Source organism: Adiantum capillus-veneris, chromosome 3 (genome assembly GCF_014529385.1).
Source record: "Adiantum capillus-veneris isolate H3 chromosome 3, ASM1452938v2, whole genome shotgun sequence".
Lineage (NCBI taxonomy): Eukaryota > Viridiplantae > Streptophyta > Polypodiopsida > Polypodiales > Pteridaceae > Adiantum > Adiantum capillus-veneris.
The window spans coordinates 126,978,196-127,002,110 of record NC_140933.1 but is presented as its reverse complement, the minus strand read 5'-3'; the positions used below and the strand labels follow the sequence as shown (position 1 = coordinate 127,002,110).

The 23,915-nt window shown below is 42.8% G+C and overlaps 1 protein-coding gene across 1 annotated transcript in view; it reads right to left on the bottom strand.

Moving 5' to 3' along the window:
* Positions 1–7,288: 7,288 nt before the first annotated feature.
* The window catches only part of P58IPK (DnaJ P58IPK-like protein), a 38,379-nt gene continuing 21,752 nt past the window's right edge, over positions 7,289–23,915 (bottom strand). Inside the window, exons 2-10 of the mRNA XM_086509162.1 lie at positions 10,192–10,272; positions 9,932–10,097; positions 9,557–9,758; positions 9,304–9,464; positions 9,084–9,177; positions 8,791–9,003; positions 8,627–8,707; positions 8,218–8,436; positions 7,289–7,666 (exon numbers count right to left, since the gene is read on the bottom strand). Coding sequence (XP_086365288.1) covers positions 7,505–7,666; positions 8,218–8,436; positions 8,627–8,707; positions 8,791–9,003; positions 9,084–9,177; positions 9,304–9,464; positions 9,557–9,758; positions 9,932–10,097; positions 10,192–10,272 — 1,379 coding nt within the window. The 3' untranslated portion in view covers positions 7,289–7,504. The remainder of the gene's footprint in view (positions 7,667–8,217; positions 8,437–8,626; positions 8,708–8,790; positions 9,004–9,083; positions 9,178–9,303; positions 9,465–9,556; positions 9,759–9,931; positions 10,098–10,191; positions 10,273–23,915) is intronic.

Below are 23,915 nucleotides of genomic sequence, written 5' to 3'. Positions count from 1 at the left end.
AGTGTTTCAAAAAAAAATACATTTTGCATCTATCTATACTGTAATAAAAGGGGAGGGATTCAGTCCCCCCCGATGGTGCTTTCTTATGCATCCAGCCAACTCCGGTCGTATTGTGCCCTACAGCTGAGATTCCTGTGTGTGTGTGTGTGAGTGTGTGTGTGTATAGCTGTTTTACCATAAATAATATGACATAATTGAACTTTTTACATTCAAAAGACAACTGGATTTAGAAAAACAAAAAGATAAGTACAAAAACAACTCAGTCTTAGAATTATTTTTGTTCAATGTTTGTAAGAATGAGTTCTCATTCCACTATACAAATAACAGATGAACTTCCCAAATAGTAAGTGAATGTGTAATCCAGTGTAGGAAAGCTTGCCAAAGTTAAAAAAAACTTCCAAGATAAGATAGAGTCCTTACCTGCATCCATCCAAACAAGATAACAATTCTGTTAGCCTTGGATATGTTTTACATGTATCAATGGACTATACCAGTTCTTATCCATGTCCATCTTACAAACTTTTTTAAAACCTTTACAAGCTTAGTCCATAGATTTGAAGTAAAGATGTCATCACTTTTCTTTTTCTTAAAAATATCCTAGAGTTTAAAGTAAAAGGAATATCATTTTGATTAGAAGGCCATCACGGCTTCTAATCGAAATTTGTGAATCCCCCTCTTTTTTAAGAAATTCATCAGTTTTATCAATTCATAAAAAAACCCAATCAAATGAAGTTTATATAAGAAGTTTTTCTCCAAAAATTCCATCTAAAGTTCTCATAGAGTAACAAGCTCAGGTTAAAATTGTTTTTCAGGTCAGACATCCATTATGGTAAAGTGGACTCTGAATCTTCCCACTATCAATCATATTTATCTTTTTGGCCAACCAAGTAACAAGGAACCCTGATAAAAAGCCAGGTTAGAGCCAAACCATGAAGTTTTTGAAAAAAATATATATGTCATGCTTTACAGTGTTAGTTTCACCTCAATACTCAAAGCTTATAAAAGGATCACCATCCATCCAAGTGAATACATCCTAATTGAATAGAGTACAGACCAAGCACTGCAATGGTATGCAACAGGGTCCAACACCTCAGACCATTCTAAATAATTGCGCAGCTCAACAGAGAACATCACCACAAGCCAACCGCCTATGTGATTACAGGCAGTGAAATTTATAGCCTATCGCAATCAATAAAGTAGTAAGTACATCAAAATGGTGCAATTGGGCTCAATCCCCTCTATGAACCAGTGCATAATAGGACAAAAAACACCAGTGACCCCCCAAGTATGTACCTATACCACCAACATGGCTACAAATTTATGTACTAAAAGGCATCCGTAACCCCCCCATAATTTACCATACCCAACACCCCCAAAGCTAAGGCTACACCATCAACAAACCCCACAACAAACCATGTTAATTTAGATAGTCCCCCCAACATACAAAAACCCACAAAAGTTTTATACAAAAAATTACACAACGGTTAAGCAACAAAGAATTGAGACAATAACCATACATACAATGGGCACAATCAATGTATATGTGCATATCTCTACTTTCCCAACAAGTCTGTTTAACTATAGATAAAACAATACAAGTAGTAGAACAAAAACTGCTAAAACCTACAATATGCTCCATAGAAACTGAATCCACAAAACTTCAGTGTACATCAAAACGTTTAACAATTTTTCATACAACCTTGGAAACAAGTACGTGTTGCATCATGTAAGGCTATAATGGATAGTTGTTTCCATCCAATTTGTAATCAACAAGCAACATCTTGAAAATATCAATAGAAATTGAAGGGAAATTGTTTGTGCTATATAGCATAAACCATAGTAAATTGTTGAAGACATGTTATGCAAAAAATTATAGTGGAAGAAATTTTACACAAAAGGACAAAGTTGCCTACATAGTACCCAGTTAGTATATGGAAGCTACGAGAGGTTGTCAATCCCTCAAAAAAAACTAGTCATAACTTACTACTCTCAAGTGTCAATCTTTAGTGAGTGTCAGTCACAGAAGTTAGTCTTCCAACCGCAAGCATACATATGTATTTCTCTAAGTTAAAAAGGAAAATGGACAAAACTTGACAAGACGATAAACAAAACCAATTAGAGCCTCTTTGTGGTCTTAAATCTTTGACCCAACACTCGAGAAAAATCATGCCTAATATCAATGGCCTATCTTTAGTGGGTCCATTTCAATGTCTAATACAACTCAATAGATTAGTTTAAGGGAGCTATATCTTCTCCTATGCTCGGGATTCCAAATAGATGCATAAATCAAGCAAGAAGGTGACCATGACAAAAAACACACAAACTTCATAAGTGACTCATGCTGAATTGAAGAGCTTTCACTTGTGATCAAAATGCCAATATCACAAATTTGCGATAGCACATTGAGATATAAGCACAAGAAGTAAAAGGGTAGACACAATACTCAAAACAACAGAGCACTCAGTTTCATTATCCCAAAAACTTAGGTTCAAGCTACAAAGGCTAGCCTTTATACTTTGCCAATGATCAAAATTTGGTCCTCTAACCAATATGGCTCATAAAACTGGCAAACTAAGTACCGTAGGTAACTAGGTTACAAGCTAAAAGGCATCGGTCCCAATCTATCAATAAAGACTCACATATACAACTGTAAAAATAATAATTATAGTTGTGAATCCCACTTCGATCGCAATGGTCCCACTTTCAATGGCATGTTTAGCTTAGCTGCTAACACGTGTATATAAAGCACGGGTAAACAAACCTTCTAGTGAGAAAAAGGGTGTTCCCAATCCTAAGTGCGTTCACACATCACTACCATATACATGGAAACACATGTGTGCTTCTTGGTTCCAGTATTATAGGTGACATTACCCACGTCATCCTTTTTTTTCAGCAGAGAGACTCCTAGTGTTAGAAGCCCGGTTTGGGATTCCAATGATTTTAATTTAAATGGAGTATTTGCAAGACATAAGTTTTGAAAATACGGCTACAAAGATGTACACAAAGATGGAGAAGATGAAGGAGATGCTCAAGAGCATACAACACATGAATGTGTATTATTGAGTGTGCAATACAATGATCAAGGTTGTCCAAGAGCGATGGAGATATATACAAGACAGGGAAAAAGAATCTCTTAGCCAGGGAAAAAGTATCTGCAACAGTCCTAAGTGTGTTCATACACATCACTACCATAATATGGTAACAAATTCCCTCAAGAGTGATGCGATGAACATGTGCTAGCACTCATCTATATAGAAGTGATGGATCCTATGTGATCAGTCCACAAAGGAGAATAAGCCAAAGATCCAGGAAAAGCCAAAGAAGAATAAGCCCAAATATCTAGGAAAATTTGTGAGCTTCCTCATAAAGCAGAGCCATTGTGAAAAGATTAATATTGTTGTCATGTATAGGTGGATAGTCCAAGCTAACCTCTCTTGTAGAGAGTCTCTCCCTGACATAATGATAATGTACCTTGATGTGATTTATGTGACTCGGATCATGGAACACTGGGATGTTTGCAACTACCAAATCACTTTGTATGTTAATAAAGATTGTGGTGGCAGGGTAGTGGCAAACTATTCTCCAAACACTTAAGACAGTCAAATGGCATTTGAGCCAAACCCCCTCAAGAGTAGCTATGAAATTTGCCCCGAACTCAACATCACAACTAGAGGTGGTCATTGTAGGCTTCTTCTTGTAGGCTTCATTGTAGGCTCCTTACCAACTATATGCATAAGCTGCCAATCATGAAACAAACACCACTAATGGATACTTGTGTTTCATAGCAACAAGTTCAATCCGAGTTTAAAATAGCATGTAAATATGGGGAGAATGATCCCCTTTGGGATAAAACAACCCAAGATGGATTGTGTCACTCAAGTAGCAAAAGATACACTTAACAACCTTCTAATGCTTAGACTTTGGGCTATGCATAAATTTGGTCACTTGTGAAACTACATACTGAACATCTAGCCTCATAATGCATGCATAAAATAGACAGCCAACAAGCTGCTGGTAGAGAGTGGCATCAAAGTAGTCTCCTCCATCATGAAGACTAAGATTCAAATGTGTCTCCATATAGGTAGCAATAGGCTTGCAATCTTCACGGCCAAATCTACGCAATAATGTATCAATGTACTAAAGTAATACCTCCACCAATGTTCTTAAACTATAGTTCCAAGTAATGATGCAAAAGCCTTAAATTTGACATTTCAAAAGAAACATTTAAATTAGCAATATGTCCCTTGTTTGCTCTAGTGAGCAATTTGTCAGCACAATGATAAAAAATACATCATCAGCATGCTTGACATATGAACTGCTCTCAATTGGACTATTCTAAAAATTGTGTGCAGCCACATAAGCTTGGATCGTTTCATGCCAAGCATATGGAGCTTGCATGAATCCATATAAAGCCTTTCTAAGCCTACACACCTTGTTTTTCCATCCTTTTCAAACAAAACTACAAGGCTGCTAGACTTTCTCATAAAAATCACGATTCAAAAGCACAATCCTCATGACCAATTGATGTACCTTCCTGCCATTATGAGGTGCCAATGCTCAAATCCTACGAAGATAGCCAAATGATAAGTGGGAGAAAATTCTCATAAATCAATGCCTTTCTCTTTCATCACAAGTCTAGCCTTATAGCAATCAACACTATGATCAATTTTATGTTTTAGTACGAAAACTCACTTAGTACCAATGGTCTTTCAGCCATGAGACAAAACCCACAAAGACCATGTGCCATTGTTCATAATAGCATCATACTCATATTGCATTGCAGCTAGATGGTTTTTTTATTTTTGTGCTTTATCGGATGACAAAGGTTATTCATAAATACACATCCTAGACACAATTAAAACTTAATCATCAAATGGATAAGAGGTATATTGGAGCTTGAATGAGTACAACTTAATAATCGGATGCATAAGAGGTAAATTGAGAGCTTGAATGAGTACAACTAAGAGAAGGTGCACTCAATTTATTGTGTCACAAGGTTTGCACCATGTATTTTGCCATACCTCTAGCGTGCTCATTTTCAACCCTATCCTTATCAATTACATCTTATAAATTTGTATCAAAAAATGATTGATCTGTATTATTTGAAACTTCCATATGTTGCACATGTTTCTTATTAGGAGTTACATTCATACTCCATCGCTAAGCATCGACAACAACGTATTAGATACATTATGTGAGAGCTCATATCTCTCTGCATGGTACATTCTAGGCCCAAAATGCATCTTCCATACAAACATATACTCAATTGATCAAGATATGCTTTGTTTGTGGATGACGCAACTTCTAACCTTTTTCTTCTACACTATAATCGACAAAAATACATTTCATAGCCTTATCATCCAATCATTATTGCTTAGGCACCAAAGCATAAGCAAGGCAACCGAACACTGGGAAGTGATCAATAGATGGTATTTTGGCATGTCAAGACTCATACAGATTCTAATCTTTTAGTATATACATGTTTAGCACATACACAATACACACAATAGCCTCAAGCCAAAACACACGAGGTAAAGCTTTGCTTTTGACTATACATTGTATCACCTACATAAGTGACTTGTTTTTCCTCTCAATAACACCATTTTACTCATATTTTTTATGGCACCGTACATTGGTGTTTTATCTTACGTCTTGCCCAAAATGCATTAAATTCTTTAGACCAATGCTCTCCCAACCCATCTCCTCGGTTAGAACAGAAGTTTCCAAATGATAATCATATACATTTTTAGCCAAAAGTAGAAATTCCTTGAAGCACATAAACACTTCACTTAGGGCTTTGCCTTAAGTGGATACACTCATGCATGCCTAGAGAAATGATCATCACAAAGTACAAAAGATTTCTAAAAGATGGATTATGCATTCGATCACATACTTTACTATAGACAAATTGCAATTTGCAAGTAGCCACACAAAGCCATCATTAGAGAAAACGTTGTATTTTTCCCCAAAAGACAACATTCACATACGTGTTTCAATTTTTGTTCAACAGGGGCAACCAAAGAACCATATCATATTTTTGCAAACATAGCAAACTAACAAAACTCAGATGACGAAAATGTGCATGTCAAAGTTTTGCATATGAATGAGCTTTTGAATCAAAAGCTACATATGCTAAATCTTCCACCCATTTTCTATAAGCATTGAACTTGGGCATGGTTGAGACGAGCCAGAGGAAGAATTCGTAAAATTTATTACTCAACTTTTGCTAATTGCTACCGTCCCATCTAAACCCGGCCTTTTATAACCCATAAACGAAGTGCCAGATGCCATAGATAGTATCATCAAAATTTGAGATCGTGCACAATACGTTTGTCCTCCGAAAACTTGATGACAAGAACAAGTTTTGAAAGTACACATAGAGCCAAAAGGTTCATATTGATCCTCGGTACTTATAAAACATTCGAAAGTGTAAAAAAGCCACCACCTACAACAATCAATAAGCACAATCTTTCCAACTCCCTTGATTGGATAAGAGGGGTTGTTAGCACACGACAATATTCTTGTCAAGGATGGCCTCAAGAGAAGTGAACAAATCATGATGAGGCGTAATGTACTTGGTTGCACACAAACCATTTCTCTAAAGACTTGTAATTGTGCTTTATGTTTTGCTAACATTTCTCAAGTTAGCCAGACAATAGAATGTTGGTATTTTCATGCTACCATGGTTGTATGCTAACAATAGTACAAGCCAAGAAATTGTCATTCACAATGTTCGTCACACACCTCCGGCCATCCCCGATGATGAAAGAGAAAAGTAGACAAAAATATAAACACAACTCATTATACTTCCCACATTGCGGACTACTACAAAACCGGGGGGGGGGGGGGGGGGGGGGGGGGGGGGGGGGGGGGCATAGCTAGGGGGGGGCAGGGGAGAGTGCCAGCCCACTGTGTGGGTGCGGGAGAGAGAGGGAAGTTTTTAACGTCATAGGAACATCCAAGAGACCTCAAAGATCTGTCTGTATTGAGCTCAGGAGCTGTGATTCGAGAGGGAATTGGATAACCAATTCCCTCTCGAATCACAGGATTGGTTATCCAATTCCCTCTCGAATTGCCAGCCCACGGTGGGTGCGGGAGAGAGGGGGAAGTTTTTAACGTCATAGGAACATCCAAGAGACCTCAAAGATCTGTCTGTATTGAGCTCAGGAGCTGTGATTCGAGAGGGAATTGGATAACCAATCTATGACACTTGGGTATACCAATTTCCTCCTCTTATTCGGAGCAACACACACCCATGAGAAGAGAGAGAGAGATGTTTACAAACGAATGCTCATCACTGCCAGAATGGGCAGGAAAAATGTTGCACATTTGTGATGTCATAATACATCTGAGTGGTACCCGGCAGTCTTGGCGCCGGGCAATCCCTCTCTTTCACTCTTCCAAAAGAGAAGGTGTGAGGTATAAAAATTTACATTATACAGCATGGGCAAAGGCAAAACTCCCTGTATGGTTGTAGAAGAGCATGTCAAATGACCAAGAATGATCAATGGAAACCAAAGCCACCGGGAAAGCCACCTTCAAAGTGGAAAGTGAATGTTTGTCCCCCTTGATTAAAACCAAATCCAGGACCTCCTGGACCCATCATTTGTTCATCAAGATCTTCGCCTCTATCATACTTGGCTCTTTTATCCTCATCTCCAAGTACCTGGTAGAAAGAGAGAACAAAAGCCAATCAGCAATCAAAATCAAAGGATGCATGAGAAACTTGCTTGAGCAAGTTAGGACTAGGTTAAACCATATGCATGTGCAGGATGGATGTAAAAATCGAGGATCTTGGACCATGCAAGGGGTTTCGGCATTCCAACATTGTCTACTTATGCATGCTTGCATGTACATGCATATATACATACATACATGCATGTATATACTATACACACGTACGTACATGCATGTATACATCATATGTACACAACCCTAGATACGTGTATGCATACATGCATGTATGTGTATTTTTGTGTGTGTATAAATAACCACCAGCATGTAAAGGACTGAATATCAGTGCGGTATTTATCGCACGGTATGGGAAGACTGAAAAATATGCATTTGGAATGCAACCTTGGGCTGAATGAACCACGTATTTCTTTGCATGTACGCAACCAAATGCATCTTCATGTTATAAAGCCCACAAGTGTGTATTTATACAACCACATTATAAGGCACATCACAATGTTCAGTAGAGAAGCATCAAAAGCAAACCTCATAAGCTTCAGCCACTTCTCTGAACTTTCCCTCAGCTTCTTCCTTGTTCTCCACGTTTTTATCAGGATGCCATTGAAGGGCCAGCTTTTTGTAAGCCCGCTTGATGTCCGCAGCAGAGGCAGTCTTAGAAATGCCGAGGACCTTGTACCAATCTTTCCGTTTACTCATCTTGACGCCTTTCTCAGCTTTCATGAGAAGTTCTCTAGCTTCACGGTTCTGCAAAAACAAGTACACCCTCTACTTAGGCCTAGATGAATCCAAGGGAAAGCACAAGATCCCCATAAGTCATAGCCTCACTTCAGTACAAGCAAATGAGGTTAAAAGATTGAAGAGACGGTTGCAAGTACGAGAAATATCAACATTGGATTGCCCCAATGCGGGTTGAGTTTGAAATGCAGCAGCTCACCTGATGATCTTTGTTGACTACAACTTTCAAATCCTCCACAGCACTCTCCCATTCCTCCAACAAGATCTTTGCTTCACCTCTCTGCAAACAAGAGGCATTTTATACAAAAAACAGACATATACCATCCCTTATCAAACCCAATGCTTGATCAAAATATATCCCACCTTCATTAGCGCCTCTACGAGTTCTTCATTGATCTCCAATGCAGAAGAGCAACTACTCACAGCATCCTTGGCTCTGCCCAACTTAACAAGAACTTTGCAAAGGCTTAAATGAAGATTCACATTGAATGCCAGATGGTCAGGATCTATAGCTAGAACCACTTTAAACTCTTCAACTGCCATGCGGAGCTTGCCTTGCTCAGCTAAGTCCTCTGCCTGCCACACATAAAAGCTCTCCCTCATTAAATGACAGACAGAAAGCAGGTAATTACCCTTGAATGCAGAGTAGATCTTACGTTTCGACTCTTCTTGAGTAGATTCTTGAGCTTGAAGTACTCCTTTTTCAGTTCTGTATGTTCAGGATCAAGCCGGAGACCTTTCTGATAATGCCTGTGTACCATAAACGAGTCTTTACGTAGATATAAGCAACACACAATCTCTCAACATGTGTTGAAATTCTGAATGATTCATCAGATCCATGCAGACATGAGGTTGAAAGTTTGATGACATAGTTACCTGATTGCAACATCATGGTCTGCAAGGTAATAATATCCCTTCCCTCGAAGCAGCAGCGCTTCAAGATCATTCTCATCGCTTTTAAGAACCCGACCAGCCTCTGCAATTGCACCCGAATAATCTTTGGTCTTCAAAAGCGCTCGTGATTTCAAAAGCCGTGCCTGTCAATTTGCATGATTATGTGCATTGCCTTAAGTTTGCAGTGTGTCACAAATAAAACAAGAAAATCTGAATTTTTAAAACAAAAGGGTACCTTGGAGCAATCTGGTGAAAGGACAAGTACAACTTTGTCAAGATACTCCTGTGCCTTGGCAGCATCACCACTCTCAAGAGAATTAATGGCCAAATCAAGGCTACTTTTTGCTTGTTGCAGCTGAGACAATTCCTTTTCTGCTGCAGAATGGCCAGGTTTAAGCTCTAAGACTCTTTGGTAATCTTTCTCACCATCACCGTACCTAAAACACACAAGACCTATTAGCTCTGTTCTCCAGCATTATGTCTACAGAGAACAACTCCTTGAACACACTATAACTCTCCCTCTAAAAACCAAGTAATATTCTATTGTATACAAGCTGCACATGACTTAGAACCCTCACAAATATGTAATTAGGAGAATTGAAACTCATACCGACAGATCTGGCGAAGTAAAGAGGCTCGTTGCAAGTAACCCTGTATGTACTTTGGCTCTGCATCCAAACCCTTCTCTAGGTCTAACAAAGCTTCTTTGAACCTTTTTTGCTGTATGTAAACGGCTGCTCTTTTTGAATAGCCTATTGCTGCAGCTGGATTTGTGTCTGTCAAAGAGGCCAGTGATACAACAGTAAGCACCTAGGGAGACGTGGACACACACAACAGCTAGTAGAGCCATCAAAGTAACGAAATTTGTACCAATAAAGCTAGTATAATGCTTGAGAGCAGCAGTAAGCTCTCCCTTTGAGACATGAAGATCTCCGGTCTGCAGGTCTGAAGCTGTAAAACAATTTGGAAAAACAAGCAAAATCAGTTCCTTAAACTTTGAAACACATTGTCACGTGCACATCTAACCCTATGTGCATGTGGACAAGCTATCTCAGGTCCAAGGTTCAGATCAGCCTAGGAAGTGTTCTGGCACCTTTGTGAGCCTGTGAGCAAGCCGTGCATGTCAAGGCACTTAGAGTAGTTGCATATCCTCTGATTGCACACCCAGTACCACCCAGCATATGCATTGTCCAAGCAGAAGGACCAAATCCCGGCCAGTTTTGGGACACAACATTTTACAGGCAGTTTGGCATTTTATTTATTTAAATGCATAATTTATGAGGTCGTGGACTGTAGGGGAGCTTGCTCGACCCAAGTTCCAGCAGCTATATAAGCAGATAGGGGGCACCCATTTCCAACAGAAGAGGCAGAAGAAGTTCCAACAACTTGCAGTGCACCTTCTCAGCAAGACCGGCAAAGAGCCCTAGCGTTTTCAGCCAACAAAATCAACTTGGCATTTTCTGTAGCAGGTCAGGCCTAGCGTTTTGCAATTTCATGACGTCAGATCAGCCAACACCATCAGCGTTTTCAGTTTTCAGCACTTAGCCTTTGTAGATGTAGCCCTAGCCTCGCAAATCTCACCTACCCTCAGCAGATCCTCACCGTACCGTCGAATCGGCCAACGTTTACAGTTTCAGCCCGCTGTTTTCAGCGCATCGTCGTCGAGTCGTCGTCATCGACAATGTCAGAATTCAACAAAAAGTCAGCATCTTCCAAATTTCAGCATTTCAGCCCTAGCGTTTTCAGTTTTCAGCCCGTCCTCATCGTCGTCACCATTGTCGTCGACATCGTCGGCAAGTCCATTGCATCTAGACCATTGTACCAGATTTGTGCAATCTATAGCATAGACCTCTCTCGCCATAGAGAGGGGGGCCCTTGGAGGAGGGTTTGAGAACCGTCTAGTGTCGTATTCTTCTCTCTCTCTTTCTCTCAATCTCAGCCCTTTCAATCACAGTAGCATTCACTTTGTTTGTGATCATTGCACTCTCTCTCTAAAGGAACGGAAGGCTCTCCCTTCCGTAAGTAAAAGGAACCCTTGAGCACAGTTCGGAGCACTCATCTTGAGCAATATCAACTTTCACTTCCGCTGCACCTTACATTGGTATCAAAGCTTTGGCAGTGTTCTGTATCACTCAAGGAAAGAACCACAAGAAATTTTTTTGCTAGTTGCGGTCGCAGTAACCCAAGTCCACTTTGGGCGTGTCGATTCCTAATCGTGTTTTTGAAGAGTGACAGGTAACCCAAGAAAGAAGGGCTTGTCCAGCCTCCCCTTGTCCCTCTTTTCACTCATTGAGAGCGGACTGTGCACTTAGCGGCCGGCCAATCGACGTGAGGTGGGTAGAAGCAACTTTGGTGTGAGCGAAAGGCCGCCAAGGGGTGTGCCCGTAGGGAAGAGTCGAGCTCGGGTAAGAGAAAAGCCTTCTCAAACATCGATTGCAAGCTAAAGAACTCAAGGATCTCAAGAACCCAAGAACCTCAAGACCCCAAGTTCCTCGAGAACTTAAGTACCCCAGATCTGTGTGTATGGTCATCATCCGAAGCGGAATGGATCCTTTGCGTGTGATGAGAGTGAAGTTGGTGACGAAGAGGTTTCCCCACCAAGAGGATTTTTTTCCCGATCCTCCCCCATCCCCATACGCCACGGGTTGCACCAAATCCTATGGAGGCTTTGGTCAAGTCGATGATGGACATGATGCTACAACAAGAGGCACAACGCGCCGCCTTGGATCGCAAGCATGATCAAGCGCGCTTGGCAACCAAAGAAAGAAAGGCAGCTATGGAGCTTGAGCGTGAGCAAGCACGCAAAGCCCAATGCATAGCAACCGAAGAAAGGCGAGCGGCCTTGGAATTAGAGCATGAGGTGCAAAGAGACCAACGCGTACAAGAGTTGGTCCTACAGGTACTCACCTCGAAATCCGAGCCGGTCAAAGATGTGGGCAGCTCATCAGCTAGCACAAGTAGAGATGCGGACTCCAACAATCCAGTCACTAAGAAGTTGACGTTCAGTAAGTATGACGGTAAGATGGATGCTAATGTTATTCATTCTTGGTTGCATCAATTTAATGCTTACTTTGTGACAACTAAGAAAACGGGAAATAGCAAAGTTTTTGACGGCAGCCATGTATCTTGCCGGTGATGCCATTAATTGGTATCACGCATGGCAAGAGGCACAATTGGCCGCGCACCTAGAGGAAGCTGAAGAAGGCGTGCCCCTTTCTTTCAATTGGGCCGACTTTCAAGACAAGCTCAAGGCGTGGTTTATGCCACCTCAGTACTTAGCGTGGTTGAAAGAAGATTGGCGCAATCTCAAGCAAAATGGTATGCCAGCCATGTCTTTTTCTAACCGTGTTTTGCAGCTCGGCACCCAATTACGCAAATCGGACGATGAGCGCAAAGAGGCATTCCTTTTCGGGTTGGACGAGTATATCAAGTTTGGTGTCGAAGTACTCGACCCCGTGGATCTCAACAAAGCGGTAGCGATTGTTCTCGCACAGGAGATGAAGCACAGCAAAGGAAAGCCTAAGGAGAACAAGTCTTCTCACATTACCTCTCAGACTTCTCAGAACCCACAGAACGGTAAGAATGGTAAGAATGGTAACTCTTCTAGCCCATCTTCCTCTAATCCTTCGGAAAAGAACTCTCAAAATGAATCTAAGGGTAAAGCTAAATCACCTGCTAAACCTAAGCTAACCCCAGATGAAAAAGCTGCACAAGGAAAAGGAATTATAGGAGGGTACATAACGCCACAAGAACAAGTCATTTATGCTAAGGAAGGTCGATGTTATCAATGTCACGTCAAGGGTCATATTAAGAAGGCTTGTCCTAAGACAGCACCACCTAAAGAACCCAAAGCACCGACAGCTACCACAAGCTGTTGCTAAATTGGCTTTATCTGACAAAAAAACAATTCTAAATGAATTGTTGGATTTATAAGTGAGAGGGTTTTCTCGCTTGGGACATTAAGAAAAATAATTCTAAATGAATTATTGGAATTTTAAGTGAGAGGGTTTTTCTCACTAGAGACATCCGAGTACAGAGTATTCCTAGTGCGCCGTTCGGAGTAATGACAGAAGCACTGCGAACGGGAATATCTGTAAGGCCACCAGGAACGGGTACTTCTGATACGTCACATCGGATGGGTGACAAGGAGCATCGGGAAGAAGTATCTGACCATCCGGGAACGGACATCTTTGATGCGTCATAGGATGGGTGACATAGAGCATCGCGAAGGAGATTGTACCGTAAGTTCGGTAGGAAAGGACTAGGTGATGGGTATTCTTGATGCGTCACAAGGTGGGTGATAGGTGCATCGGAAGGGAAATATCCATAGTCAGGAGGAAATTCCGAACTGTGTTGGAATTGTGCACAAGGAAAAGCAAGCACTTGAATGAAGATGGGTTCAGAGAAAACTCTGAGGAAAAACAGATGCTTTTTGAGAAAGCGGGTTGCTTTTCGGGAAAGCAAATGCTTTCCCATGAGGAAGTTTATGTCTGCATTGCAACTGTGCATGTGATTACATCTAGGGACGCCTGGGAAGTGCTGTGAAAGAATTGTTTTTAACTTATAAGGTTTTATTGAGTTTTTGGATAGATTCAAACCATTTTTAAAGGTGACGGGCCGCCCACTTAATAAGTGGGCAGCCTATGATTAAATAAAGCAGCAAAAACCAGCCAGCCAATTCTCTCTCTTTTTGGCTGAAAACCAAACAAAAAAAAACGGCACCGCGATCTCTACGCAAATAGCTAATGCTCTGCTCTCTTTGCCGTGGCCAAGGAGCTATAAAAGCATCACACGCCCTCTCCCAAAGGGAAGATCAGTTCTTGCAAGAGGAAGATGCTGCTGTAGATTTCATCCGCAAAGAAGACGTTGCCAGTGATGCCCATGGCTGCCCCAAGTGTACCAGATGTCGCCAAGACCCAGTGCACGAGTTCCCTCGCGAAGAAGTGCCTACGGAGTGTGTTTCCATCGCGACAAGTTGCTGTTTTTGTCTGTTTTCAGCCCATAAACGTCATAGACGAGGTTGATTTACGAGAAGGAACCCGAGAACACGCCTCTTTTGTGTGTAGGATTGAAAGAGAGGATTTTCTACGTAGAGATCTCTTCCGGGGAATTGCTTTTCGAGAACCGAGTTGCGTTTCAACGTCGAGACTTTGAAGGTAACGATTTTCACGTTATGATCTCTAAGTATTTGTTTGCAGGTGTACTTCCTCTTAGTGAGGGAGTAGGAGCAGAGGAAGGCATGAGCCTCTACAGGAGAAAGCGCTCTGAGGAATTAGAGCCAGATCAACCCAAGGGTTTCATACCCAAGTTTGGGAAGTAGATCCACGGATCGGAGAGAGATAGTCTCTCGAGTTGTGATCCGGAAGTTGAGATTCCCAAGTAAGGACTTCGCGTCCAAGAAAGCAGAATTGTTCTGCGAGAAGAGGACACTAGAAACAGAGTCGGAAAAGAGTTGTAGGAATGCCATGCCCTCAGTCTGGAAGGTGAGATCCAGAGGCGAGAACCTTGGTTCTCAAGGATTTGGAATAAGGAACGGAAGTTCCTTGGAATAGGGTTTTGCATTAGGAATCGGAAGCCGAGGCTTCCAGGAACCATCAAGTCTTATTCTAGAACGAACGTGGTAACACGTTCAGTTCAAGTGCTTGTATAGACTTCTCCTCAGTAATAAAGATACTATTACGGGGGGAGGACCAACCCTTCTTCTGATGCCCAGTACTATGTCGACCTTCTCTCTCTCTCTCTCTCTCTCTCTCTCTCTCTCTCTCTCTCTCTCTCTCTCTCTCTCTCTATTGCTCTCTATATCCTCTGGCTTCAATATTAAGTGATAAATTCTATTTATCCAAGTATATTCTATATTGCTATGCGCTCCCTTTTGTGACACAAGCACTTTAGTGAACCAATCTGAGTCTCCACGTGTTTCTGACACACACATTAATAAGTCTCTCTTTAAATGTTATGGTTATGTGAAGGGTTAGCATTTTGTCATATCGTTTGATTCAGGCAGTATGCATGATGTGATTGGTGACTCTCTTGTAGAGAGAGCCCACCTGGAGGTTAGCCAAACAACTCCTCTCGAGGTGTCGGGCTTCGCTCCGAGTATGGACTCTCATTACGCAAGAGTGCCTTGATGTGTTATTCATTGTTCAACAAGCTTCTTTCCGTCGAAAATTTGTCGTGTCTCCTCTCTCAGGATGTGATATGATTTTGGGCATTAGACGGTTTCGTGAGCATAACCCTCTCATTGATTGGGTAGACAATGCTCTCACTCAAAATGCCAAAAGTGACTCTCCCATTATCATTTGTGGTGAGGAGGGTCTGCATTCTTTACCTCTCATTTCTCATGTGCAGGCGAAGCGTGAATTACGAAGAGGAGCACAAGTGGCATTCATCTATCCCTCTCCAGTTACCTAGAGCATTCAGGCTCCAGACAGGTATCCAGTCTTGTTTACCAAGTATGAGCACCTCTTTTTGCAGGATGATCTTCCACCCCGTCTCCCTCCCGAGCGGCCGGAGGACCATCGCATCGAACTCACGGAGGGGGCACAGCCAATCAGTAAGGCTCCCTACCGTTTGAACAAGACTGAAAAAGAAGAGTTAGAGCTGCAACTCACAGAGTTGGTGGCCAGAGGATTCATACGTCCTAGTGTAAGTCCTTTTGCTGCTCCTATCTTATTTGTCCGCAAGAAGGATGGTTCGTCTCGTTTGTGTGTTGATTACAGGGCATTGAACAAGATGACCGTTAAAAACACGTTTCCGATGCCTCGCGTTGAGTATATCCTCGATAGGTTCAACGGGGCAAAGGTTTTCAATAAGGTCGATCTCAAAAGTGGATACCATCAGGTAAGGGTATTCAAAGGCGACATCTACAAGACCGCCTTTCGCACAGAGCGAGGGCAATGGGAGTATGTGGTTATGCCTTTTGGATTGACAGGTGCCGTGGGTACGTTTAGCCGTCTCATGGTGTAGGCCGTTTTGGCGATATGGTCGGCGTGTGTGTGTTATCTTTCTTGATAATATTCTCATTTTTTCTGCATCGTGGAAACAACATGAAAAGGATGTAGATGAGTGTCAACTGTACATTGCAACTAAGAAATTTGAGTTTTTTCTCACTGAAGTTACTTATCTGAGTTATATCATTTCTGTAGAAGGTGTCAAGCTCGATCCCGCGAAGGTGGAACAGGTTCGTAATTGGGATTTGCCCAAAATTGCATATGATGTGCGTTCTTTTCTTGGTTTATGTCAGGCATATAGTTCACACATAGAAAATTTTGCACGCATTGCAGCACCAATGACAAATGTTTTGAAAGATATAAAAACGCGCCGACAACGTGTGGATTTGCCCGAGGCAGCCATTGAGGCTTTCGCAGCTCTCAAGGTTGCGGTGACAGAAGCGTCGTGTCTCATCCTTGCCTCTTGGGATGACCCCTTTGAGGTATGGACGGATACGAGCAATGTCGCCATAGGAGCTGTGCTTCAGCAGCATGGCCGTCCAGTTGCATTTCTTAGTCGGAAGTTAAATAGTGTAGAAAAGAATTATTCCGTTTATGACAAAGAACTTTTGTCTGTCATTCACTCTCTCAAGCATTGCAAGCATTTTCTATATGGTAAAGAGTTCATAGTTCGCACAGATCATCAAGCCCTCAGGTGGCTCCAATCTATGCCTAGTGCACATTGGAGTGATCGCCAAGCACAGTGGTCACAATTTTTTGAGCAATTTGGTGGTTTGATTGAGTATGTGCCTGGTAAAGCTAACCTTGTTGCAGATGCATTAAGTCGCAAAGGACAGATCCTGGCTCTTGAGTCAAGATCCACAGTTTCTATTCAGGGTGTGTCTTTCGACAGCATGAAGAACCAATATGCACATTCCGAGTTTGGTAAGCAATGGTTGCAGGCTCTTGCTTCCCAAGGGCCCAGCAACTATCTCATCCGTAAAGGTTTGTTATATTTTCGTCGCCATCTATGTGTGTTGCCCTCTCTCAAGAAGCCATCTTGCACGATGCTCATGACTCTCTCACGGGTATGCTCATGACTCTCTCACCACTTTGGAAAAAATAGAAAGATTCTTTTATTGGCCTAAAATGCGAAAAGATATGTTTTGTTATGTCACAGTGCACTATTTGTCAAAAGGTAAAAGCTCCTGGAGGGAGGCGGCAAGGCCTCTTGCTACCGTTGCCTATTCCAGACGGGCCTTTTCAGAATATTTCTATGGATTTGTGACTAACCTTCCACCTAGTTTGCATTCAAGGAACGCTCGATGTTTGACAATTGTTGACCGTTTCAGCAAATTTTGCATGTTGATTCCTTATAAGGCCACAGTCACCGCACAAGATGTAGCACGGTTGTTCATAAAGTATTGGTACCCCTCTATGGTTTGCCAGTCAATCGTTTCAGATAGGGATGTTAAGTGCATGTCCAATTTTTGACGCGCTCTCTTTGAAAATTTTGGCACTAAGTTGAATTTTTCATCGGCTTTTCATCCACAGTCAGATGGTCAAACAAAAATTTACAATCAATTGGCTTTTGATGTTTTGAAGTCATATGTGCATGATCAACAGTCTCATTGGGAGCTCTATCTCCCATTGGTCCAAGCAATTTTGAATGACTCTTGTTCCTTTGCCATTGGTAGAACTCCATGTGAGGCAGCTTTTGGCCGTCCGTTCCAATAACTCTTGACTCGCTCGGTCAGTCAAATGCCTGATGCCAATGCTGAAAGTCAGTCGTTGGATGAGATTTATGAGAGTGTGAAGCTTCGGCTAAGCAAGGCTCAAGAATCTTACTCATCACGACATGCTAACAAGCATCGTCAGGATGTTTCTATCAAGGAAGGAGATTGGGTTTATTTAAGGATCATGAAGCAACGTGTTAAGCAAGTCGGAAAGAAGTGTCCTAAGTTGTCTTTCAGAATGTATGGTCCATTTCCTGTCATTAAAAAGATCAATGAGGTTTCTATGAAATTACAATTGCCTAACTCATGGTCAATGCACAACGTTTTCCATGTTTCTTGGTTAAAAGTGTTTCAAGGTACACCTCTGAAGGACATTTCCGAAGAAGAAGAGCCCGAGATCATCGATGAAACTGAGTCATGGAGTCGGAGCAAGTGTTGTTGCATCGGTTTCGCCATGGCTCAAAGAAGCAAGTTCGACGGTACTTTTTGAAGTTCAAGGATCGAGGAACCCACAAGGTAGTGTGGATAGATGAAGAGTTTTTCAGAGATTATCCAGAGTTGTTGGCGGACTACAAGGAAACCATGCAGCTCAGTACCAGTACCTCACTTTGAAAAGGAGGGGATTGTCACATGCACATTTAACCCTATGTGCATGTGGACAAGCTATCTCAGGTCTAGGGTTCAGATCAACCTAGGAAGTGTTCTGGCACCTCTGTGAGCCTGTGAGCAGGCCGTGCATGTCCAGGCACTTGAGTAGTTGCATATTCTCTGATTGCACACCCAGTACCACCCAGCATATACATTGTCCAAGCAGAAGGACCAAATTCCAACCAGCTTTGGGATACAACATTTTACAGACAATTTGGCATTTTATTTATTTAAATGCATAATTTATGAGGTCGTGGGCTGTAGGGGAGCTTGCTCGACCCAGGTTCCAACAGCTATATAAGCAGATAGGGGGCGCCCATTTCCAGCAGAAGAGACACAAGAAGTTCCAGCAACTTGCAGTGCACCTTCTCAGCAAGACCGGCAGTGAGCCTTAGCGTTTTCAGCCAACAAGATCACCTTGGCGTTTTCTGTAGCAGATCAGCCCCAGTGTTTTCTGGTGTTTTCTGTAGCAAGGCAGGCTTAGCGTTTTACAATTTCACGACATCAGACCAGCCAAGACTATCAGCGTTTTCAGTTTTCAGCACTTAGCCTTTGCAGATCTAGCCCCTAGCCCCGCAGATTTCACCTACCCACAGCAGATCCTCGCCGTACCGTAGCGTTCACAGTTTCAGCCCGCTGTTTTCAGATTTCAGCATCTGCGTTTTCAGTGCATCGTTGTCAAGTCATCGTCATCGCCATCCTCGTCGAGACAGTGTCAGTATTCAGCAAAAAGTCAGCACCTTCCAGATTTCGGCATTCAGCCCTAGCGTTTTCAGTTTTCAGTCCGTCCTCGTCGTCGTCACCATTGTCGTCGACATCGTCGGCAAGTCCATTGCATAGACCATTGTACCAAATATGTGCAATCTATAGCATAGACCTCTCTCGCCATAGAGAGGGGGGCCCTTGAAGGAGGGTTTGAGAACCGTCTGGTGTCATATTCTTCTCTCTCTCTCTTTCTATCAGTCTCAGCACTTTCAATCACAATAGCATTCACTTTGTTGTGATCATTGCACTCTCTCTAAAGGAACGGAAGGCTCTCCCTTCCGTAAGTAAAAGGAACCCTTGAGCACAGTTCGGAGCACTCATCTTGAGCAATATCAACTTTCACTTCTGTTGCACCTTACACACATTGTAACTCCTTTCACCTGGAAGAAATACAAGGAGTGAAATAAGGAAGCAATCAACTTCTGTTTTATCCTTGTGCATGCAAGCAAAAGTAAGATAAAAGTTGGGAGTTCAGTACAAGATCTATGGTGTGGTCTTTTAGTCTTTCAGGATCTTTCCAAATTTGTGGTTCTTTCTTCGTTGCTTGCCCTGCTCGAATCAGAAGAGGAAGAGCTATCTGAACTGTTCGAGGAAGATAAGGACAAACTGGACAATCTTTCAAAGCGTACATGCTTCTTCTGTTTTCTACATTCACAAAAGAAGAGTGACTGCCCAAATAACCAAGGTAGTCAGTTCCCTTGTTGTATTTCTTCGGTTGCTTCTTTGCCCCCAAAAGTTGGTTGACTCGTCTTTCGATAACTTCATCAAGTTCATCTTCTGTAAACATCCTTGGGACAGGAGGTTTCTTGAGAGCTGATTTTAGTGGGGAATCAATGGCTTTTTGCCATTGAGTATGCACTTCATCGATTGGGTGCCGGGTCAAAAATTTGGCATATTGTGGGTCCTTCGCAAACTGGAGCATCTGCTTTGCGCAGTCATCAACCCGCTGCTGATGTTGCATCTCTATTAGTTGATACTCCATAGGCCGAGGTGACCCATATTCTTGATCTACTGATCCATTCGAATTTCTCGTGCTACCTCTCGTTCCAGAAGTGTCACGAGGGTTCGTCTCATTCTTGCAAGAATCATCACCAAAATCCATGTGTGTCGCGGAAAAAAGGATCAGATTTCCCAGTAGAAGAGAAATCGATTGAGCTTTGATACCACTTTGTTAGACTTACACCACTCTGCTGCTTCATAGGTGGCATACATGTACGGCTAGTATGTCTCCGAGTTGGCCAGCCATAGTCTAGGTTTCTCCTGGTCCCGACCGCCCTCATATATTTCCATAGATCATTTTTTTGTTGGGTCGTGGGGATTTTTATTAGGCCTTGCCCTACCTCCCCTTGGGCACCTATTTATGGGGCTAGGGGGGTACCCACTTCCTGTCACCAGCATGTGACTACTATCTATCCTTTTTGTTGATTTCTTTCTTATTATCTATTTACTTTCACTTTTTGGAAACACCCCTCCGGAAATCTAACTGCCCTGCATTGCATAGCTAGTGTGGAACTGTTTAGAGGGAGTCCAGGCCTAAGGGCAAGAGAGAGCACTAAGGTTGGACAAAGACTATGGTTAGCCAAAGTGGGGTCATTGACTAGCCAAAGTGGAATCCTTTGCTACAGAGCCTACATTTCAGTTCTTGGTGTGGCTACAGTGTACAAAGGGGGTCAGATGACCTAGAAAGATACAATGGCAGCATCTCCTAAAATTTAGGAAACTGCTATTTTGGGACGTGAAAATGTGTTTGCGTCATTACCTCCGGAATGACAAGGAGAACATTTTCTTACTCTACCGTGAAGTCAACTGCGCAACCGGTTGGGAGATTTTTAGGCGGCAACCCCGAAACGGGAAAATGCTTATAAATGCGCCAAGTGGCACATTCTGGTGCACTTTCCTCATGCAACAAGAAGTGGCGCTGATTTTTAAGCTGGGAGAGGCTCATTTTCAGTTTTTGTCACAGGTTAAGAGCTATGGAGTGCTTGCTTTCCCTCCTATGTACAGTGCGGTGCCAGGAGTGATGCCCTGCACGCTAAGCACTACCCTCTCTCTCCTCTATGGCAGTATGTTATGCCCCTCTAGTGGGCTTTTCAATTGACCAATGTACAGTTGTGTGGGTTCATGCGCGATTGCCGAGGCAAGAGCCTCTTGCACAGGTACTGGATTAGCTAGCGGCTAATCCCCCGCAGGTACAGGTGAATTCGGAGAGGTTTCACGCCAGAAATCTCGTCCGATTCAAAGGGCAAGTAGCCCTACAGGTGCGGGAGCTCGAGGACTTGCTACGGATGCGACCGGCACACGAAACGGAGCCCAAAACAGTAAATTACAGCCTGCTGTGTATTTTTGCAGGTTTAGGGTTTTGGCCCTAAACGGTCCCTAATACCCCCAGGAGGTTCGGGGGCGCGAGGGGACCACTGTACAGGTGATCTAACGCATTTTCGAGGCTGAAAACAGAGAATTCAGCGTGCTGCAGATTCTCGCTAGGTTTTGCAAAGTGCCCATATGCGTCGGGAAGGTCATTCCATGCGTGGGAATACTTACTATGAAGTGTCCTAGTACAGTTATGCTGCCGAAATCGGGCCGGAAGAGTTGAAATTCAGCCAAGCTTGTGCGGGGCAGCTTGTAGGGAACCACAGCATTTATTCCCTCTGGTAAACAATAAAGAAATACCGAAAGGGGCGCCTAAGTTAGGGGCCAATCTGGTGTCGGTCTACTCATACAGGTGCAATCTAGCAGCCTGTATCCCTCTCCCCTTTGTTGTGTCTTGAAAGTACAGGTAGAATAGACGACTAATAATGGGTGAAAGCTACATCAAGGTTTGAAGTAAAGTCTACCGCCCTTTTTGGATTGAAAGTACATGCCGGTTTCCTGGTTCCATCCCCGGGACTAAATCACTTTTTCCCATAGAAGTGAGCCTTGGTCAGTTTGGGCTTGAAGACACAGGGGATTATAGACCAGACACAGGGAATTGCAATTATGGCTGACAGACCAGATGATGTGACTGAAGAGGTTTCCTCTTCACAGGGTCAACAGACACATGAAGTGGGTGAGTCATCAAGACCAACACAGACGGATGATGATATATTCAGGACCCAATTGGCTACTACTGTGACTATGTTCACACAAGTAATGCAGAATCCGAGGTTTTTAGCCTTTCAGCAACCTCCTCTTCCGTCTCAGCAAGTTAGGTCACTGGATCATATTCAAAAGCCTGTTAAGGCCCAAGCACAGGTGATTCATACTACACAGTCAATGGAAACACCTGTACACTTGACGGAGAACATGCAGTCTCCACAACCTGTGCCTAAGGTGCAAGAACAGGCGGCTGAGATGCCAGTCTTTCAAGTTGTACCCGTTCAGCCCGCCACCTTTCAACATCCTATAGCTGGTTCTAATGGGCAGGGAAGCAACCTACAGGCTAAGCAACAGGTCTTCCCACCACCTTCAGTACACCCTGGCTATTTTGGAGGTGGATCGGTATTCCAGAGCATGGCTGGTCATGCACCTGGAAATCAGTTTTACACGCCAGGAACAGTGTTCGGGGGTGCTCAAACGATGATGCCTAACCCCATGTATGGTGTCACGGGCATGCTACCAGGGTTTCAAAGCACTCAAGGCCAATTTGAGATGCCATAGGCAAATTTTGGTATGGTTGGAATTACAAATCAGCAACCAAATATGGCATTTCCAGGTCAACTTAATTGCGATCAGGGAACACAAATGAACCCTAACAGTGTTCCCATGTTTCAATCACTTCCATATGACAATTTGACGCCGCTGGAGAGGCCAACTCCGTACAAAGAAGGTGGCAAAGGTGTGACTTTCACGACCTTTACAGGGTTTGATGACAGGAAGAAGGCTCTCATTCCTCCAGCAGTTTGACAAGGCCTATGCAGGGGGAAACTTTACAGAGGCTTCGAAGGTCCGCAAGGCAGCCACTTTCTTGACAGGGAATGCGGGACAATGGTGGACAACTTTATTGCTGCAAGGGCAAGCTCCGTCCACATGGATTTACTTCAAGCAGATTTTTGCAGCAACATGGTTATCTGATGACTTTGAAGCAGATGTCATGACAGAATGGCACCAGCTTAATGCTGCTACTTGCAAGAATCTTGATGACTACAATCGGAAGTTTTGGAAAGCTCTACTTCCAATAACTTCCTATAGGTTTGTGCCACTCACGAAACAGATTGAAAAATACTGTTGTGGCCTACCCAAAGGATTGAGAAACTACTGTACGAAGACTAAAGTCACTACTTTGACGCAGCTCATCGAAGTAGCAAACAATGGCAATGGTTTGCTCAAGGGAGAAGATTGTGAATTCAATATTGGCGTCAAGGAAGGATCAGCCAAGAAAAATTCAGCGAAGAAGTATGTTCCCAAGGAGGCTCCGAAAGTGACTCAGGAGCCAACCAACGCAAGGAAAGACAAAGCTACAGCTGAATCAGAAAAGGGACCAGCGAAGAAATGGAAAAGACGTTTTCCTCGCAAGTCGGAAGAGCAAAAGAATGTCCTG